General features: G+C 37.3%; 1 protein-coding gene across 1 annotated transcript in view; it reads left to right on the top strand.

The window, feature by feature from the left end:
- The window catches only part of FBN2 (fibrillin 2), a 352,899-nt gene that overhangs the window by 202,232 nt on the left and 135,063 nt on the right, over positions 1 to 15,604 (top strand). Inside the window, exons 16-17 of the mRNA XM_006886013.1 lie at positions 11,579 to 11,731; positions 15,472 to 15,525. Coding sequence (XP_006886075.1) covers positions 11,579 to 11,731; positions 15,472 to 15,525 — 207 coding nt within the window. The remainder of the gene's footprint in view (positions 1 to 11,578; positions 11,732 to 15,471; positions 15,526 to 15,604) is intronic.

The raw sequence follows: 15,604 nt of genomic DNA, 5'->3' as shown, positions 1-15,604 counted from the left end.
AGGAATTCAGGGTTTAAACACAAAAAATCATTCTCTTCTCTTTTGATGTACAGAAGTTATCAGAAACTGGGTCAAAGCCTTCTCCCATTTTTCACTATTTTAATCATTTCAACATGTTAGCAATTAAACTTTTTGAAATTACAAACTCTTTTTATTATGTGTAGAATTATATACTGTATTCCCGTAAGTGCTCAAGTGTGTTTTCTTTGTATCTTCCTTCTTTGGTGCGACCTTTGAGAGCCATTGATTGTTGGAGTTTGAAAAAAAACTACCATGAATTGCTTTTTTGCTTTATTTTGTTGTTTTTTGTTGTTTGTTTCATTGGTTTTGGTTTGGTTTGGGGTGTTTTTTGGTTTGCTTGTTTGTTTTGGTTTTTGTTTGTTTGTTTTTTCAGAAGATCAACTCTTACGATAATAAGGACATTAAAGTATAACTTGTAGAGGGTGTATAAATAAGGATAACAATTAGATAGTCCTTGTCTCCCATTTTTTTGTCCCAAATTTTTGTCTCCCATTTCATTCTAAAATATATTCAATGAAGGCATTTAATTTAAAATATAAAAGAAAACTCAGGCCATCCCATAATTATACTGAGTATTTTTATGTAACGAAAAGTTCTGTGATTCCTATTATGGCAGAAAGTATCTCGAAAGATAATTCTTCACTTGAATTTAAGTGATGACTTTGATCCTCTCCCAAGTTTGGACCTTTTTTAAGTGAGACCGTTAACTCTTCCAAGATCACATGGAAGGAAGACAGATAAGAGGAGGAAGCAGGGACATTCTTATCTGACTGGTTTTCTACTGTAATAGTTTCATAATTTCTGGGCTTCAAAATTTTGACAACTTCCATCCGTGTAGGTCTTTTTATGGGGACTTAACAGATGTTCAGTTGTCTTTGCTGAGCAGTGGACTAGGCTTTTTTTTTTTTTCCCTGGTGACCATACCTTGCTCAACTCTGATCCTTTAGTATCTGTTTCAATCTTCGATGGCATCAATCCGCTTTTCTGGTAAACTTTTTAGGCCCCCATTAAACATATCTCTGTCTGATCCACAGTGTTGTTAGGTGCCATCAAGTCATATAGGATTCAAAGCAACCCTATGAACAACAGGTCTGAACCGTGTCCTATCCTGTGCTATCTTTAAAATTCCTGACACACTAGAACCCATTTTGCAGTCACCATGTCAATCCTCCTGGTAGAGCGTCTTCCTCTCCTTCACTGACTCTTCACCCTTCCAACCATCACGTTCCTCACCAAGGAATAGCACCTCTAAACAACCTTCCTGAAGAATGTGAGGCAAAGCCTCATCATCCTTGCCAGAACACTTTGACTGCACCCTCTTCAATACATACTGTTTGTTCTCTCAGCCATCCATGAGATATTCAGTGCTCTTCTCCAACACCACAGCTTAAAGGCATCAATTCTTCTTCTGTCATCCCTATTCACTGTCCATCTCTGAGATGCATAGCAAGTGATCAGAAGGACTATGGCCTGGATCAGATGCACCATAGTTCTCAAATAGACATTGTAACTCCTCAATAATTTAGAGAGATCGCAACCTGCAGACTTTCCAGTGCAATAAATCTTATTTCCTGACTTCTGGTACCATGAGTGTTAATTGTGGATCCAAGTAAGATGAAGCAGTTAACAATTTCAGTCTATTCTCCATCCTTCATGATGTGGCCTGTTGGTCCACTGCTAAGAATCTTTGTTTTATTAACATTGAGATGCAATTATTATTGAAGGTTGCATTCATTAATCTTCTGTAAAAATACTTCAAGTGCTCCTCATTTTCAGCAAGCAAGGCTATGGCATCTGAATAATTCAGGTTATATGAGTTTCCCTCTGATCCTGATACCATATTCCTCTTCATGGAGTCCAGCTTCTTGAATAATTCGCTCAGCGTACAAATCAAAGACTGGATGAGTTGTGGGTTGATATCATCCATGAAGAAAGCAAAAGATTATTACAGAGACAAAGAAGGAAAAAAAAACCCCTGAAATAGGTATCAGAAAAGACTCTGAAAATTGCACTAAAGCATTAGGAAGCCAAAACAACGTGAAAACATGACGAAGTAAAAGAACCAAACAACCTAGGGTTAAAACCAAGGACTATAAGCTTCATTAAAGAAAAACTTGGAAGAACGCTACAAGTCCTAATCCACACCATAAACAGTCTTCCAAGTATCCTGAAAAACCTACAACCAGAAGAAGATAAAATAGATAAATGGGATTTTCTAAGACTCAAATTCCTATGCACATCCCAAAACTTCTCCAACAGGGTACAAAGGGAAGCCACAGACTGGGGGAAAGTATTTGGTAATGACATATCAGCTAAGGGGCTTATATCCAGAATTTATAAAATACTTGAGCACCACAACAAGATAAAGGCAAATAATCCAATAGAAAAAATGGGCACTGGATATGGAACAGACACTTCACTGAAGAAGACATTCTAACAAGCACATGAAGAAATGTTCAAAATCCCTAGCTCTAAGAGAGATGCAAATCAAAACAACTATGAGATATCATCTCACCCCAGTCAGAATTGCAAAATTTAACAAAACAGCAAGCAACAAATGCTGGCGAGGTTGTGGAGAAACGGGAACCCTTATTCACTGTTGCTGGGAGTGTAAAATGGTGCAACCACTGTGGAAGGCGGTATGGTGCTTTCTAAAAAGGTTGCAAATAGAGATACCATTTGACCCAGCATTCCACTACTGGGAATATACTTTAAAGAGACCATAATTGCCACCCAAGCAGATATATGCACACCCATGTTTATTGCAGCTTTGTTCACAATAGCAAGGAGTTGGAAACAACCTAAGTGCCCATCAACAAACGAATGGATAGAGAAGTTGTGGTATATTCACACAATGGAATACTACGCTGCACTGAAAAACAAGGAACTCATGCAATATGATGACCCTGGAGGACATTATGCTGAATGAAGTATCTCAGCCGCAAAAGGACAAATACTGCATGGTGCCACTATTGTAAAGCAGGACTGACCTCAGGGTTGGGAGGAGACTGAGAAAGATGGGTTCAATAATGTATACTGCATTGAAACAGATGAGGGAAAAACTGTTTAAAAGGGATATGTGATTAGGTGTTTTTGTCATGACAGGAGTCTAGAGTGAAGGCTACATGGTGGAGTGGACCTTGGGAAGGGTTTGTAAAACAATGAAAGAATTTTTCTTTTACTTTTCGAAGAGGGTAGTGTACTGGGGGAAGGGTTGGGAGGGGAGAAAAGTGCAACAATGAATGAATGGAAACCCAAAGTCTCTGTAAATTTTCATTGAAATTAATAATAAATGTTTAAAAAAAGAATATGAAAGGCAAAAAAAAGAGAACTAAACAGAAGATTTCAAAGGGAATCTTGAGAAGACAAAGAAAGGTATTATAATGGAATGTGTAGAGAGCTGGAATTGGGAAATAAAAAGAGGAGATCTCTGCATTTTTCAAGCTGAGAGAATGGAGAAATTTAACCTTTGAATTGTGATATTGAAAGATGAGACGAGAAGGAGAGGAGGGAAAATGCAGGAATGAATGAATGAATGAATATCCAATTTTTCTGTTAATTCTCGTTAAAAACACAATTAAAATAAAACATTTTCTATAAAAGGGATACTATAGGCAATAAATTGAATGACCCAGAGAGCGCCAAAGGAAGATGCAGGGAATACAAAGAGTCACTGTACCAAAAAGAACTGACTGGCACTCGAAAATTTCAGGACGTACCTTATGAGCAGGAGTCAATGGTAATGAAGAAGGAAGTAAAAGCTGCATTCAAGGCATTGACAAAAAAATAAGGCCTCAGGGATTGATGGGATACCAATTGACTTACCTCAGTTAACAGATGCAGCCTTGGATGCGCTCACCAGTCTATTCTAGGAAATTTGTGGAACCAAGCAAGCTGAAGCTGTTAAGTCTCATCACTATCTGTCATGATGCTGCTGATTGACCCTGGTTTGACAATCTTTGTCTTCTTGATGTTGAGCTTCAATCCATATTGAAGACTATAGTCTTTGACCTTCTGCCGCAAGTTTTGGCAAGCAAGGTTATATCATCTGCATAACATAGGTTGTTGAGGAATCTACCTCCAATCCTGATGCCACATTCCTCCTCATAAAGCCCTTCTTCCTGAATGATCTGCTCTGCATATAGATTAAAAAGTTATGGACACAGGATACATCCTTGGCACATGCCTTTCCTGATTTAGAACCATGCAGAGTATCCCTGCTCTGTTCTGAGGACTGCTTCCTGGCCCACGTATAGGTTTCATATAAGCACAATCATGTTTTCTGGGATTCGCATTCTTTTCAGATTCAGCCACAGTTTGTTGTGATCCACACAGTCAAATGCCTTTGCATAGTCAATGAAGCACAGATAGATATTCCTCTGTACTTGCTTTCTGCCAAGACCCATCTAACATTGGCATTAATGACTCTAGTGCCATGACCTCCTCTAAACCCAACTTGTATTTCTGGTAGTTCTCTGTCAATGTATTATTTCAGTCATTTCTGGATAATGTTCAGCAGAATTTTGCTAATTTGTAGCATTGTACAATAATTTCCACACTCTGTCGGGTGACTTTTTTTGGGGTATGGGCATAAATAAGGATCTCTTCCAGTCAGTTGGGCAGGTAGTTGTCCTTCAGATTTCTTGGCACAACCTAGTGAGCACATCAGGGCAGCATTTGTTTGTTGAAATACATAAATTGATATTCCATCAATTCCTAGGGCTTTATTTTTTTGCAAAATCCTTCAGAGCAGCCTGAACTTCTTCCTTCGTCACCACTGCCTCTTCATCATATGATGTTTCTTGAAATTTTTCTGTGTCAGCCACTTCTTTTTGGTACAATGACTCTGTATACTCCTTCCATCTTCTTTTAATGCTTCCTGAATCATTCAGTATTCTGCCCACTGCATTGGAACTCTTGGCTTGAATTTGTTCTTTAGTTCCTTCAGCTTAAGAAATGCCAAACGAGGTCTGCTGTTTTGATTTTCCTACTCCAGCTCCTTGCACATTTCATTATAATGCTTTGCCTTTTCTTCCCAAGCTGCCCTTTGGAATCTTTTGTCCAGCTCCTTAACTTCTTGATTTCTTCCTGGTGCTTTGGCTTCTCGGTGCTCTAGTGCAATATTCAGTCTATTCTGACATCATTTTGGACTTTTTTTCTTCCTTCTTTGTAATGACTTTTTGCCTTCTTCATGAACAATAGTCTTAAAATCTTCCCACAGCTTTTTGATCTTCAATCATTAGTGTTCAAGGCCTCAAACTTATTCCTGAGTTGGTTTTTAAATTCAGGGAGGATAGACTAAGGATCAAATTTTTATTCTTTTAGATATGATTTAATTTTCTTTGCTTTAATTTGAACTTGCATATGAGTACTTAATGGCCTGTTCCACAATCAGCACCTGGCCTAGTTTTCACTAATGATATTGAACTTCTCCAATGATTCCTTCCACATAGGTAATCGATCTGATTCCTGTGCATCCCATCAGGTGAAATTCATGTGTGTAGCCTGCGTTTATATAAAATTTATGAAAGGTTCTTATAAAAGGTATTTGCTGTGAATAAATCATTGATTGTGCTTCATTCTATCCCCAGCCTCATTTCTGTCACCAAGTCAATATTTTCCAACTACTGTCCCTTCTTCCTGGTTCCTAACTTTCGTATCCTGGTCACCCATTATTATTAATGTATCTTGGCTACACGTTCGATCGATTTCTTACTGCTACATTAGTAGAAATCATCTATTTCCTTCTTTTTGGCTCTGGTTGTTGGTGCATAAATTTGAATGATAGTGGTATTAACAGGTCTTCCTTGTATGTGTATGAATATTATCCTGTCCCTCACAATATTGTATTTCAAGATGGACCTAGAAACAGCCTTTTTAACTATGATAGTGATCCCATTTTTCTCACTTTTTCATCCCCAGCCTAGTAGATCATATAATCGTCTGATTCACAGGTCTTCCGTGCCAGTCCATCTCATTTCACTAAAACCTAATTTGTCAATATTTATGTGTTCCATTTCTTTCTTAACAATGCCTAGTTTTCCTACATTCATACTACTGAAGATCATTCAAAAACAGCTAGAACAGTACATAGATAATGAACTTCCAGAAGTTCAGGCAGGATTTAGAAGAGATTGTGGCACCAGGGATATCATTGTTGATGTCAGATGGATCCTGGCTGAAAGAAAAGTATACCAGAAGAATGTCTATTTATGCTTTATTGACTATGCAGAGGCATTTGACTGTGTGGATCATAACAAGTTGTGGCTGACATTGAGAAGTGTGGGAGTTCCAGAGCACTTAACCGTGCTCATGCAAAACTCATACCTGGAAAAGGAGACTGTTGTGTGAACAGAGCAGGGGAACACTGCAAGTTTTACAATTAAAAAGGGAGTACATCAGGATTATATTCTCTCTCCATTTCTCTTCAATCTTTATGCTGAAAAAATTATTTGGGAAGCTGGTAATCCTCAGTGTACCTCCATTATTTGCATCCTTTAAGTGAACACTTACTTATTACCTAATAGGTTTGGAGGGTAGGAAATCTGGGTGTTTGACAAGGCTAAGTTTTCTTTTAAGGATCTATATGACTCTTTTTTCTTTCTACTTCTAATAAACTCACGTATTCCTCTACTTACATAACCATCTTCACCTCTATGTCTTTCCTCAGTCTCTATCTCTTCTCTTCTGTTTTAAAGAAATTACTCAGGTAAGGTTAGGATTCATCCTACTCCAGTATGACCTCCAGTTAACTGATATTACCTTCAAAAATTTATTTATAAACAAGGTTTGAATCACAGCTCTCAGGAGTTAGAACTTCTGTCGACCTTTTTATAGTATATATTTCAATCCATGATCGCCACTGAGGCATTCACACGAGCATATTCTGATGTTGTTACTAGAATTGGAACTTGTTATCTTGTTTGCTTTGTTAACAATGCTTTAATGATGCTTTGAATAGTATCCTTTGAAGTAGGGTCCCCAAGCACACATTTTGAACACAAAAAACTAACTGTGCTCATTAGAAAAAGAAATAAGGGTGCCCCCATTCTTTGAGTACTGTGTGGCCTGTGTAGTGGGCTCAAATGATTAACAACTATATGCTGATTCATCATATAAATTATTTTCCTTTTTAATTTATTTTCTATTATTATACTCTTTACAAAATTAAAATACATTGTTTTTCAGACCAGTTTCTTCCCGTTTTCCTCAACCCTCCCATCAAATTTTGTGACCCCATGATTAATTCCACACCCCCTGCACATCCTCACCCCTCTGCTTCTACCTACTTCCCTTTGGATCCTAATACTCATTCTACAATAATGATTTTGATACAGTCTTTGTTCTTATGGAACTGAGTTCACCTATCATAATGCTCTCCAGTCTATCCCAAGTTAGGAAATAACTTATGAAATTATTGCTCTTGCGTGTTGCATATTATTCCAGCGTGTGCATATACCACACTTTCTCAATCTATTTGAGTGTTTGGACATCGGGCTGTTTCATGTTTTTGTGATGGTGAATAATGCTGCTATGGACATTGGTATACAAGTCTCTATTTGAGCTTCAGCTCTCATTTTCTTGGGGTATATTCCAAGCAGTGGAATAGCTGGGTCATACGGAATTTCTGTATACAGCTTTTTGAGGAAACATCAAACTGCATTCCAGAGTGGTTGTACCATTGTACAGTCACACCAACAATGTTTAAGAGTTCCTATCTCACTACATCCTCTCCAATATTTATTACTTGGTGTTCTGTTAAACTTTTTCACTGCTACTGAAGTGAGATAGTTGTTTAATGCATGAGGTGGATGTTAAATAACTTACCTAGTATCATCTTGTGATAATCTGAACCCAGGAAAATTTATGACCATAAAACCTACCCAGAGGGAGCTCTGGTGGCCTAGTGGTAAAGAATTGTATTGCCATTGCAAAGGGTAGTTGTTATGTGCTATTTACTGCCTCTGAAAACCCACTACAGGGTTTTCAGCCTGTGGGTTGGGTCTGACTGGACAGTAAACAGCAAGAACACAACCCAGTATATTAGTTACATTACTTTCTTTTTCCTGAAATTCCTGATATTGAGTAAAGAGCTTAGTAAAACTACTTAACTTATAAATTATCTAAGTTAGATTCTAAAAATACCGAGGACAGAAAGTTAGCCTGTAAAAAGAGCACATTTACAGTCATGTCAGACCTCTATCAGTTTCACAAAGGGGAAATGTCCCACTCCACAGCATCAGTAACACAAAACCATTTCCTATGAGGTCAGATCCATGCTCCCATATCTCTTTCTACTCATATCAACACCAATCTTAATGCTCTGGTGGGTCCAAAATCCAACGTGGTAGCTCACAGACAACACAGATCCATACTGGGGAAGTCAAAAGTTACTATAGTCAATAAAATTAATAACAGAATACAGTCAAGACAGCTCCTGAAATGTGCACACAAGCACCTCAGCCTTGAACCTTGAGACTTTGTGTCCCCCCTTCAATTGTCCAAGAAAGTTAGCAGTCCTGAGAGTATTGACTCTCCCCTCACAATTCTCACACAAATTTCTCAGTCCTGCAAATATTGACTCTCTTCTTCCCTGCCCTTGGTCTTATCTCACATCAGGTCTCTATTTAGGCTGTAGCTACTCTTTTCCTAGTGGTAACGTTTTTTCACAGGTGGTGGCAAGAGTTCCTTTCCCCTTCACTGGTGGGGGGAAGATTGTTACTGTGGCTGAAGCTGTTCAATTTAAATATTGGTGGGACTATAGTCAATCCCTTTGTAGATTGCTGAGACTGGCCATTCCCTTTGTGGAATGGTAAATAGCCAGTCCACTTGTGGATAGGCCAACATGCCACATTTGCATAGTTCCACACATCCATAAGGTCATCACATTCAGATGGCTAATGAAGCCATATTGAAAGATAAACTCTACCGTTAGTTAACTTACAGTGAACTAGTAGGAAGTTATCTCATTCTTCTGGTGAGTTCCTTAGAATTTATACACTTACAAAAATTCTTCATTTTCTTAATGAAAACTAAAATAACATCCATTTTATGATAGCCTCTTGAGATAACTGGAGATGTCCTCATCACTTCTAAAAATTATTAACTAGATGTAGTTGTACAAATTTGGTTTTGTCTCAATCTTAAGGGTAAGTCAGAGGTGACTCTGATAGACTCAGTTGTAGTAGAAAAAGGGAGAAGTGATGTATCCTGTCGTCTTGGTTGGTAGAGTAAATCTTAATGGTTCTTCAAAAAGAGTTTCATTTGATTGTACATATATTTCATTCTTTAAATGAAGCTACACATCCCATTATTTCAATGAAAGACATCATAGACTCCTTAGAAATCATTACATGACTCTTTATGTAGCAATAACATAGACATACCAATAGTTTGTGAATAATTATAAGTTATAATACAAGTACTCTTTTTATGGAATTACCATGTCAGTATATTTGTTGCAAGTTTTACTCTTTTCTCTGGGTTTTGTAATGATCAAAGGTATATTTGGTTGATCATTTGCTACCTCATAAGTTGGTAGGCTATTTCATGATACTATTTATTCTAATCTGTTATTCATAGAGTTACTATGAGGCATAATCAACTAATTGCATCTAACAACACAGAGTGAAAGGATGAAGCAGAATATGACTCTTTGGGACACAGTAACAAGGGAAAGAGTTTGTGGATGAACTTGTCCAGAGAAGCTGGAATTGTCCGCTTCTGATACTTAATTGTGTGGAGGACAACAGATCCCATTCCACATGCCACTGTGTTTCATGGAAATCTCTACTTCCCTTTATTGTTCAGTTCAGATCACAACTGTCCAAGCAGTAACCTCTTATCACCAGCTCCCTGTGGTCACCAGGCCTGGCAGTAGGCAGAAGCTTTAAGCTCTATGGTTCACAAGACTCCTTCTACTCTGTACTAACCAGCCTCAAATTTTGGATTTTCCTTCAGCGCCTTGGATTACACATTGTTTCTTCCATTTTAGACAAGCCATCACCAACTTCTGCTTTGAGTCCTATTCATTGGAAGAACTCCCAGACTTCATAGGAAGCATCATAGTTGTAACAATAGCTTTAATATAGCATAAAAGGATACATACTGCATTGAAACAGACTAAGGAGAGAAGTGTTTAAAAGGGATATATGATTGAGTATTACTGTCATGACAGGTGTCTAGAATGAAAGCTGCTCTGAAAGAGGTCATGGAGTGGAGGAGATTTCATATTACAAATTGGTACATGGTAACTTACCGACCAAGAACTCCTGGGCTCTTTCTTCCAGAGTCTTTATTGGCACCACCATGTGACCAGATAGATTGTATAATACCTCTAAGTATTCAGTATAGTGATACGATAGTCAGTGAAGTGATACCTCCTAGTCTGATGTATACTTATTTGTTAGCATTAGGTATTGGTCTGGATATTGAGAACCAAAACTAAAGGCCATTTGTCTTTTTGTGAGATTTTCCTACAAGTGCCTTGGGGATGGGACAGTGGTCATACAGTCCTGAGTCTGAATCTCAACCCAGGCACTGAATATCTCAAGGATGTTGAGCTACTTACTTAACCCCTTTAAACATCATTGTCTTCCAGTATAAAATGGAGACAGTGATCATTATTCTAATACAGTTGTCCGTGTAATTTTTAAGTGAGAAAATGTTCTTCAAACAATTAGGATACAGTGCTAAATATACATAGTATTTACAAATAGTATAAATACATAGTATTTATAAATAGATTTGATAGTCTGAGATTAAAACACAGTCTTCATGACTACTAAGCAGAACACAACTCAACAACTTAATGCCATGGAGTCAGAACTAACTCATGGCTGATCTTTGAAAGGGTATTCAGAGACTAACCTGAAAGCAGATTGCCCATCGCTCACTGCAGACCAGCTTTTGGATTTTCATCACCTGCCTTTGAATTGGCAGGACAATTCCTTATCCACCAAGCCACCAGAGCTCACTAAATTGTATGTAGGGATTAAAAAACAGAGGTTATCTAACTCAGTAAGATGAAATGAGAGATCAATATTATGAAAACAGCAGTGTTACCTCATTAAATTTATAAAGTGATCACATGTATCAGCTGAGTATCATTTTGGTATGCAGTTTTGTTTATAACTGGAAATGTACTTGGTTCAATAAGACTAGTTAAAATAAGTAGGCTAATGAATACTTATGTAGCACATAAAATTTCTTTGAAAGAAACTTAAGTGAATTCTTGTTACTCAGTCATTCATTCAATGCTATTCAGTGTAAGGATTTGTATTAAAGTGACAGATTAATTTTTGGAACTCCAGTCAAGTGACTTATAGTAAAAAGCTGTGCTGCAAGCTCAAAGGCACGTGGTTTGAATCCCATCAGCTGCTCAGTGGGAGAAGGAAGGGAAATCTCTTCCTGTGCAATTTATTGCATCTAGAAACCTGGTGGAGGGTCAGCTATGAGTCAATTTCAACTTGGTGGCACACAAGTCAAATGAATCTCTTCAGGTAAAAGGAGCTTCTGTTATCACTAGCTCAAGTCATTGTTCTTATGCCTCCTTTAGATACCCACATGCGCAGCACATGCTATGGTGGAATCAAGAAGGGAGTGTGTGTCCGCCCCTTCCCTGGTGCCGTGACCAAGTCCGAATGCTGCTGTGCCAACCCTGACTATGGTTTTGGAGAGCCCTGTCAGCCATGCCCTGCGAAAAACTCAGGTAGTCACATTTGCCATCTTGTCACCTGATTTAAAACAAATAGTAATTCCGTATTAAATATTTGGCAAAAATGTATAGTTCTAAATTATTTTTAATAAAATTTGTTATTTATTATTTAGAATTTATTTTTTAAATTTCATTCTTTTTAATTAAAGGAAAGAAAACCAATTCTGAAAAGTAGGTGAAGCTTATAGTATGAAATGGCATGTAGTGTATATGATCACTAGACAGAAGAGAATAGATAGTCAGTAGGAAAGTCTGTATGCTGATTTGGTTAGGAATGTTTGCCAGGTTCTTCACATGAAGAATCTATGACTTATGATGTCATGCTGATGGTAAGTAGGAAATCTATCTGTATATAGATATAGCAAAGAAATATAAATATGTTATGTACATGTATGGATATTTATCACATTCAAGTCTGTAAATCTTAAGGGCCAGATATTTCTTAAATATCAGAACAGAATTGTCTCAAACTGTTGTTTTTCATTAATTACATATCTTAGGTTAAGAAGTTTTATTAGTCTCATTTATTCACATTTGTACTTAATTTGCATTGACTGTTAGAATAGTAGACCTTTAAAAGTAAACACAATCTAACCCTTTTTCCTTAAAACTTGGGTTTTCTTAAAACTTTCTTTAATAGTTTAATTGAAAATTTGACCAAATGGACAGTTATTATCTAGAAGAATTTTCTGAATGTGGTACTTAAAAATAAAGGTGATAAAGCTTATCTTGCCCAAAAATATGTTAAAGTGTGTTGCCCCTATTAAGAAGGAAGCATAGAAACTGATATTAAAGATGCTTAAACTAGTTATTGTAGAAGTAGAGCTCAATAAAAATGGGAAGACTGATACAGAACATTTTAAGTCAGAGAAGAAAAATGAAGTATGTAACAGATTCTATTGACAACTGTTGGAACACCTGCCAAATTAAATCCCTGTTTGAACCATGTGCCTTTGAGATTGCAGTACAGTTTTTACCACTAGGCCACCAGAGCTTCCTAACAAATACCTCTACTTTTCCAAGCATCATGTCCTTCTCCAAGGAACAGGCCTTCCTAGCAACATGCCCAAACTATATGTGTGAAGCTTTATCATGCTTATCTCTAAAAGATTAGCACTCTGGCTGCACTTTCTCCAAGACATACTGGTTTATTCTTCTGGAAGTCCATGGGATGTTCAGTACTCTCTAGTTCAATTTGCTGTACTGAGGTAACTTATGGGTTACTGTGATTCTGAAGGCTATGCCACTTAGTATCTTGTGGCCTTTGTTAGTGCCACAAGGGTTACCCATGGTGGGCAGATTTTAATAAGAGCTCCCAGATTAAGACAGAGTAGGAAGCAGGATTGGGCCATTCACTTCTTAAATAACAGACCTGTGAAGAAAACCCTGTGAACAGTAGAGGAACATGAATAGTTAGTCTTAGCAGTAGAGCCCAGATTGGAAGTCTGTCGGTAGGAGACTGGATAAATGTGTTACATACTTAACAACTGTGAAAAACAAATGTTGAAAAATTATCGCATGGATCTATCCTGGCTTTTCTCAAGCTGAAGGAACTGAAGAACATGTAAAGATGCTTCGGGAAATATATTGAATGATCCAGGAAGCATCAAAAGAAGATTGAAGGAAAGACAAGGAGTCACTGTACCAAAAAGAATTGGCTGACAAAGAACTTTTTCAGGAAATAGGATATGACCAAGAACCAATAATAATAAAGAATGAACTTCAAGCTGCTCAGAAGGAATTGGCAAAAAAATAATTCCCCAGGAATTGTGGAATACCAATTCAGATATTTCAACAAATTCAGCCCTGAGTGTGCTCTCCAGGTTGTGCCGAGAAATCTGGAGCACAGCTACCTGGCCAACTGACTAGAAGAGATCTGTATTTAATTCCGTTCCACAAAGCATGATCATACAGAATGTGGCAGTTGTTGTTGTGTGCCATAAAGTTGGAAGTGACCTATAGTTTACCCTCCAGCTGGTTTTCAGAGGCATTTAATCATGCAGGAGGAGATTGTCCATCCTTCTCCCATGGAGCAGCTAGTGGATTTGAACTGCCTACTTTCATGATTACAGTGCAGCTACTTGGCACTAGGCCACCACAGCTCCCTATAGAGTGAGGAAATATTGCATGTAAGAAAAACTTTACTGAAGATTATCCAAAAAATTTTAAGAACAATGGATCGATAGAGAACTGCCAGAAATACAAGCTGGATTTAGAAGCAGCTCTGGCAATAGGGATATCATTGATGATGACCTTGGCTGAAAGTGCAAAGTAACAGAAGGATGTCTTTTTGTGTATTATTGACTATGCAAAGGTATTTGACTGTGTAGATCACAACAAATTGTGGCTGATTTTGAGAAGAATGAGGATTCTAGAACTCCTGATTGTGCCCATGCAAAACCTATACCTAGCTGTTGTCCTAGCAGAAAACTGCGTGGTTTGATTCAAAAATCAAGAAAGAGTGTGTGAAGGATGTGTCCTGTCTCCATACCTTTTCAATCTATATGCAGAAGAGTTCATTCAAGAGACAGGACTTTATAAAGAAGATTGTGGCATGAGGATTACTGGAAGACTCATCAACAACCTGTGTTATACAGATGACATGACTTTGTTCATGGAAACAGAGCACTTGAAGCATTTTCTGCAAAAGGTCAAAAATTGCAGATACAGATACATATCTCAACATCACAAACACAAAGATCAGGCCAATAGGCAGTTATCATGATAGATGGAGAGAGGATTGAGATTGTTGATGTTTCATCTTGTTTGAATCCACAATCAACACTCTTGGCACCAGCAGTCAGGAAATCAAAAGATGACTTGCATTGGGAAAATCTGCTCTGAAGGGACCTTTTCAGAGTGCTAAAGAGCAAAGATAGCAGCTTAGATACTAAGGTACACCTCATCCAGACCATTGTTTTCTCAGTTGCATGCTATGCATCTGAGAAATAGACCATGAATAAGGATGACAGAAGGAGCAATGCCTTTGAGTTGTGAACACAGTATCGAACACAACATGGACTTGTCAAAAAACCAAATAGTCTGTTCTGGAGAGGTTTCCCTCTTCTAGGCCCAAGTTTTCTCACTTTCAAGATAAAGGAAATTACAATATCTAGGTTGTACTAGTTTGGTAGTAAAAATTAGTTATTGGGTAAAAAAAAATGCTTGACACGTCATTAAGTTCTACATCTATTCTACAGAATTCTGATTGCCTAATGAGTAAGGAGTTTCACTGCCAACCAGATGGTGGGCAGTTCAAATCCACCAGCTATTCCATTGGAGAAAGATGGATAATCTCCTCCTATGCAATTAATGGCATCTTTAAACCATCTGCAGGTTCATTTATGAGTCAGTTCCAACTAGACAGCATGTAGCAACAAACAGTAACCACATAAGAGTTGGCGATTATTATTTTATTATTGAGGAAAAAATATTATAAAACAATTTCTGTAATATATTTTCTTTTTTTGAACTTCCTACATGTAGAAAATAATTGGAACATTTATCAGTGTGTTACTATTGTTCATAATAATGCCTGCTAGTTATTTTTATGTATGTTTTGCTTTCTATATGTGGCTTTAGGGTTCATATAATAATTATATACTTCAAAATGGTATTGTTTTTCCATTTTAAATATTAATGCACCTATTTCTTTCTACTTGTAACTTTGAAGTTTTCAAACAGGCCTAGATTTGCAAATGTAATTTCTCTCTCTCTTTCTTTTTTAAACATAGCTGAATTCCATGGCCTTTGTAGTAGTGGAATAGGTATCACTGTGGATGGAAGAGGTAACTGCATTCAGTTCTTAACATTTTACCAATCTTATATGTAAATCTTAGACTAATGTCATTAACGTATTGATATTAA

This window comes from Elephantulus edwardii, unplaced genomic scaffold (assembly GCF_000299155.1).
Source record: "Elephantulus edwardii isolate Elephantulus edwardi_28Jun2011 unplaced genomic scaffold, EleEdw1.0 scaffold00046, whole genome shotgun sequence".
Taxonomy (NCBI): Eukaryota; Metazoa; Chordata; class Mammalia; order Macroscelidea; family Macroscelididae; genus Elephantulus; species Elephantulus edwardii.
This window is presented reverse-complemented; position numbering and strand designations above follow the sequence as displayed.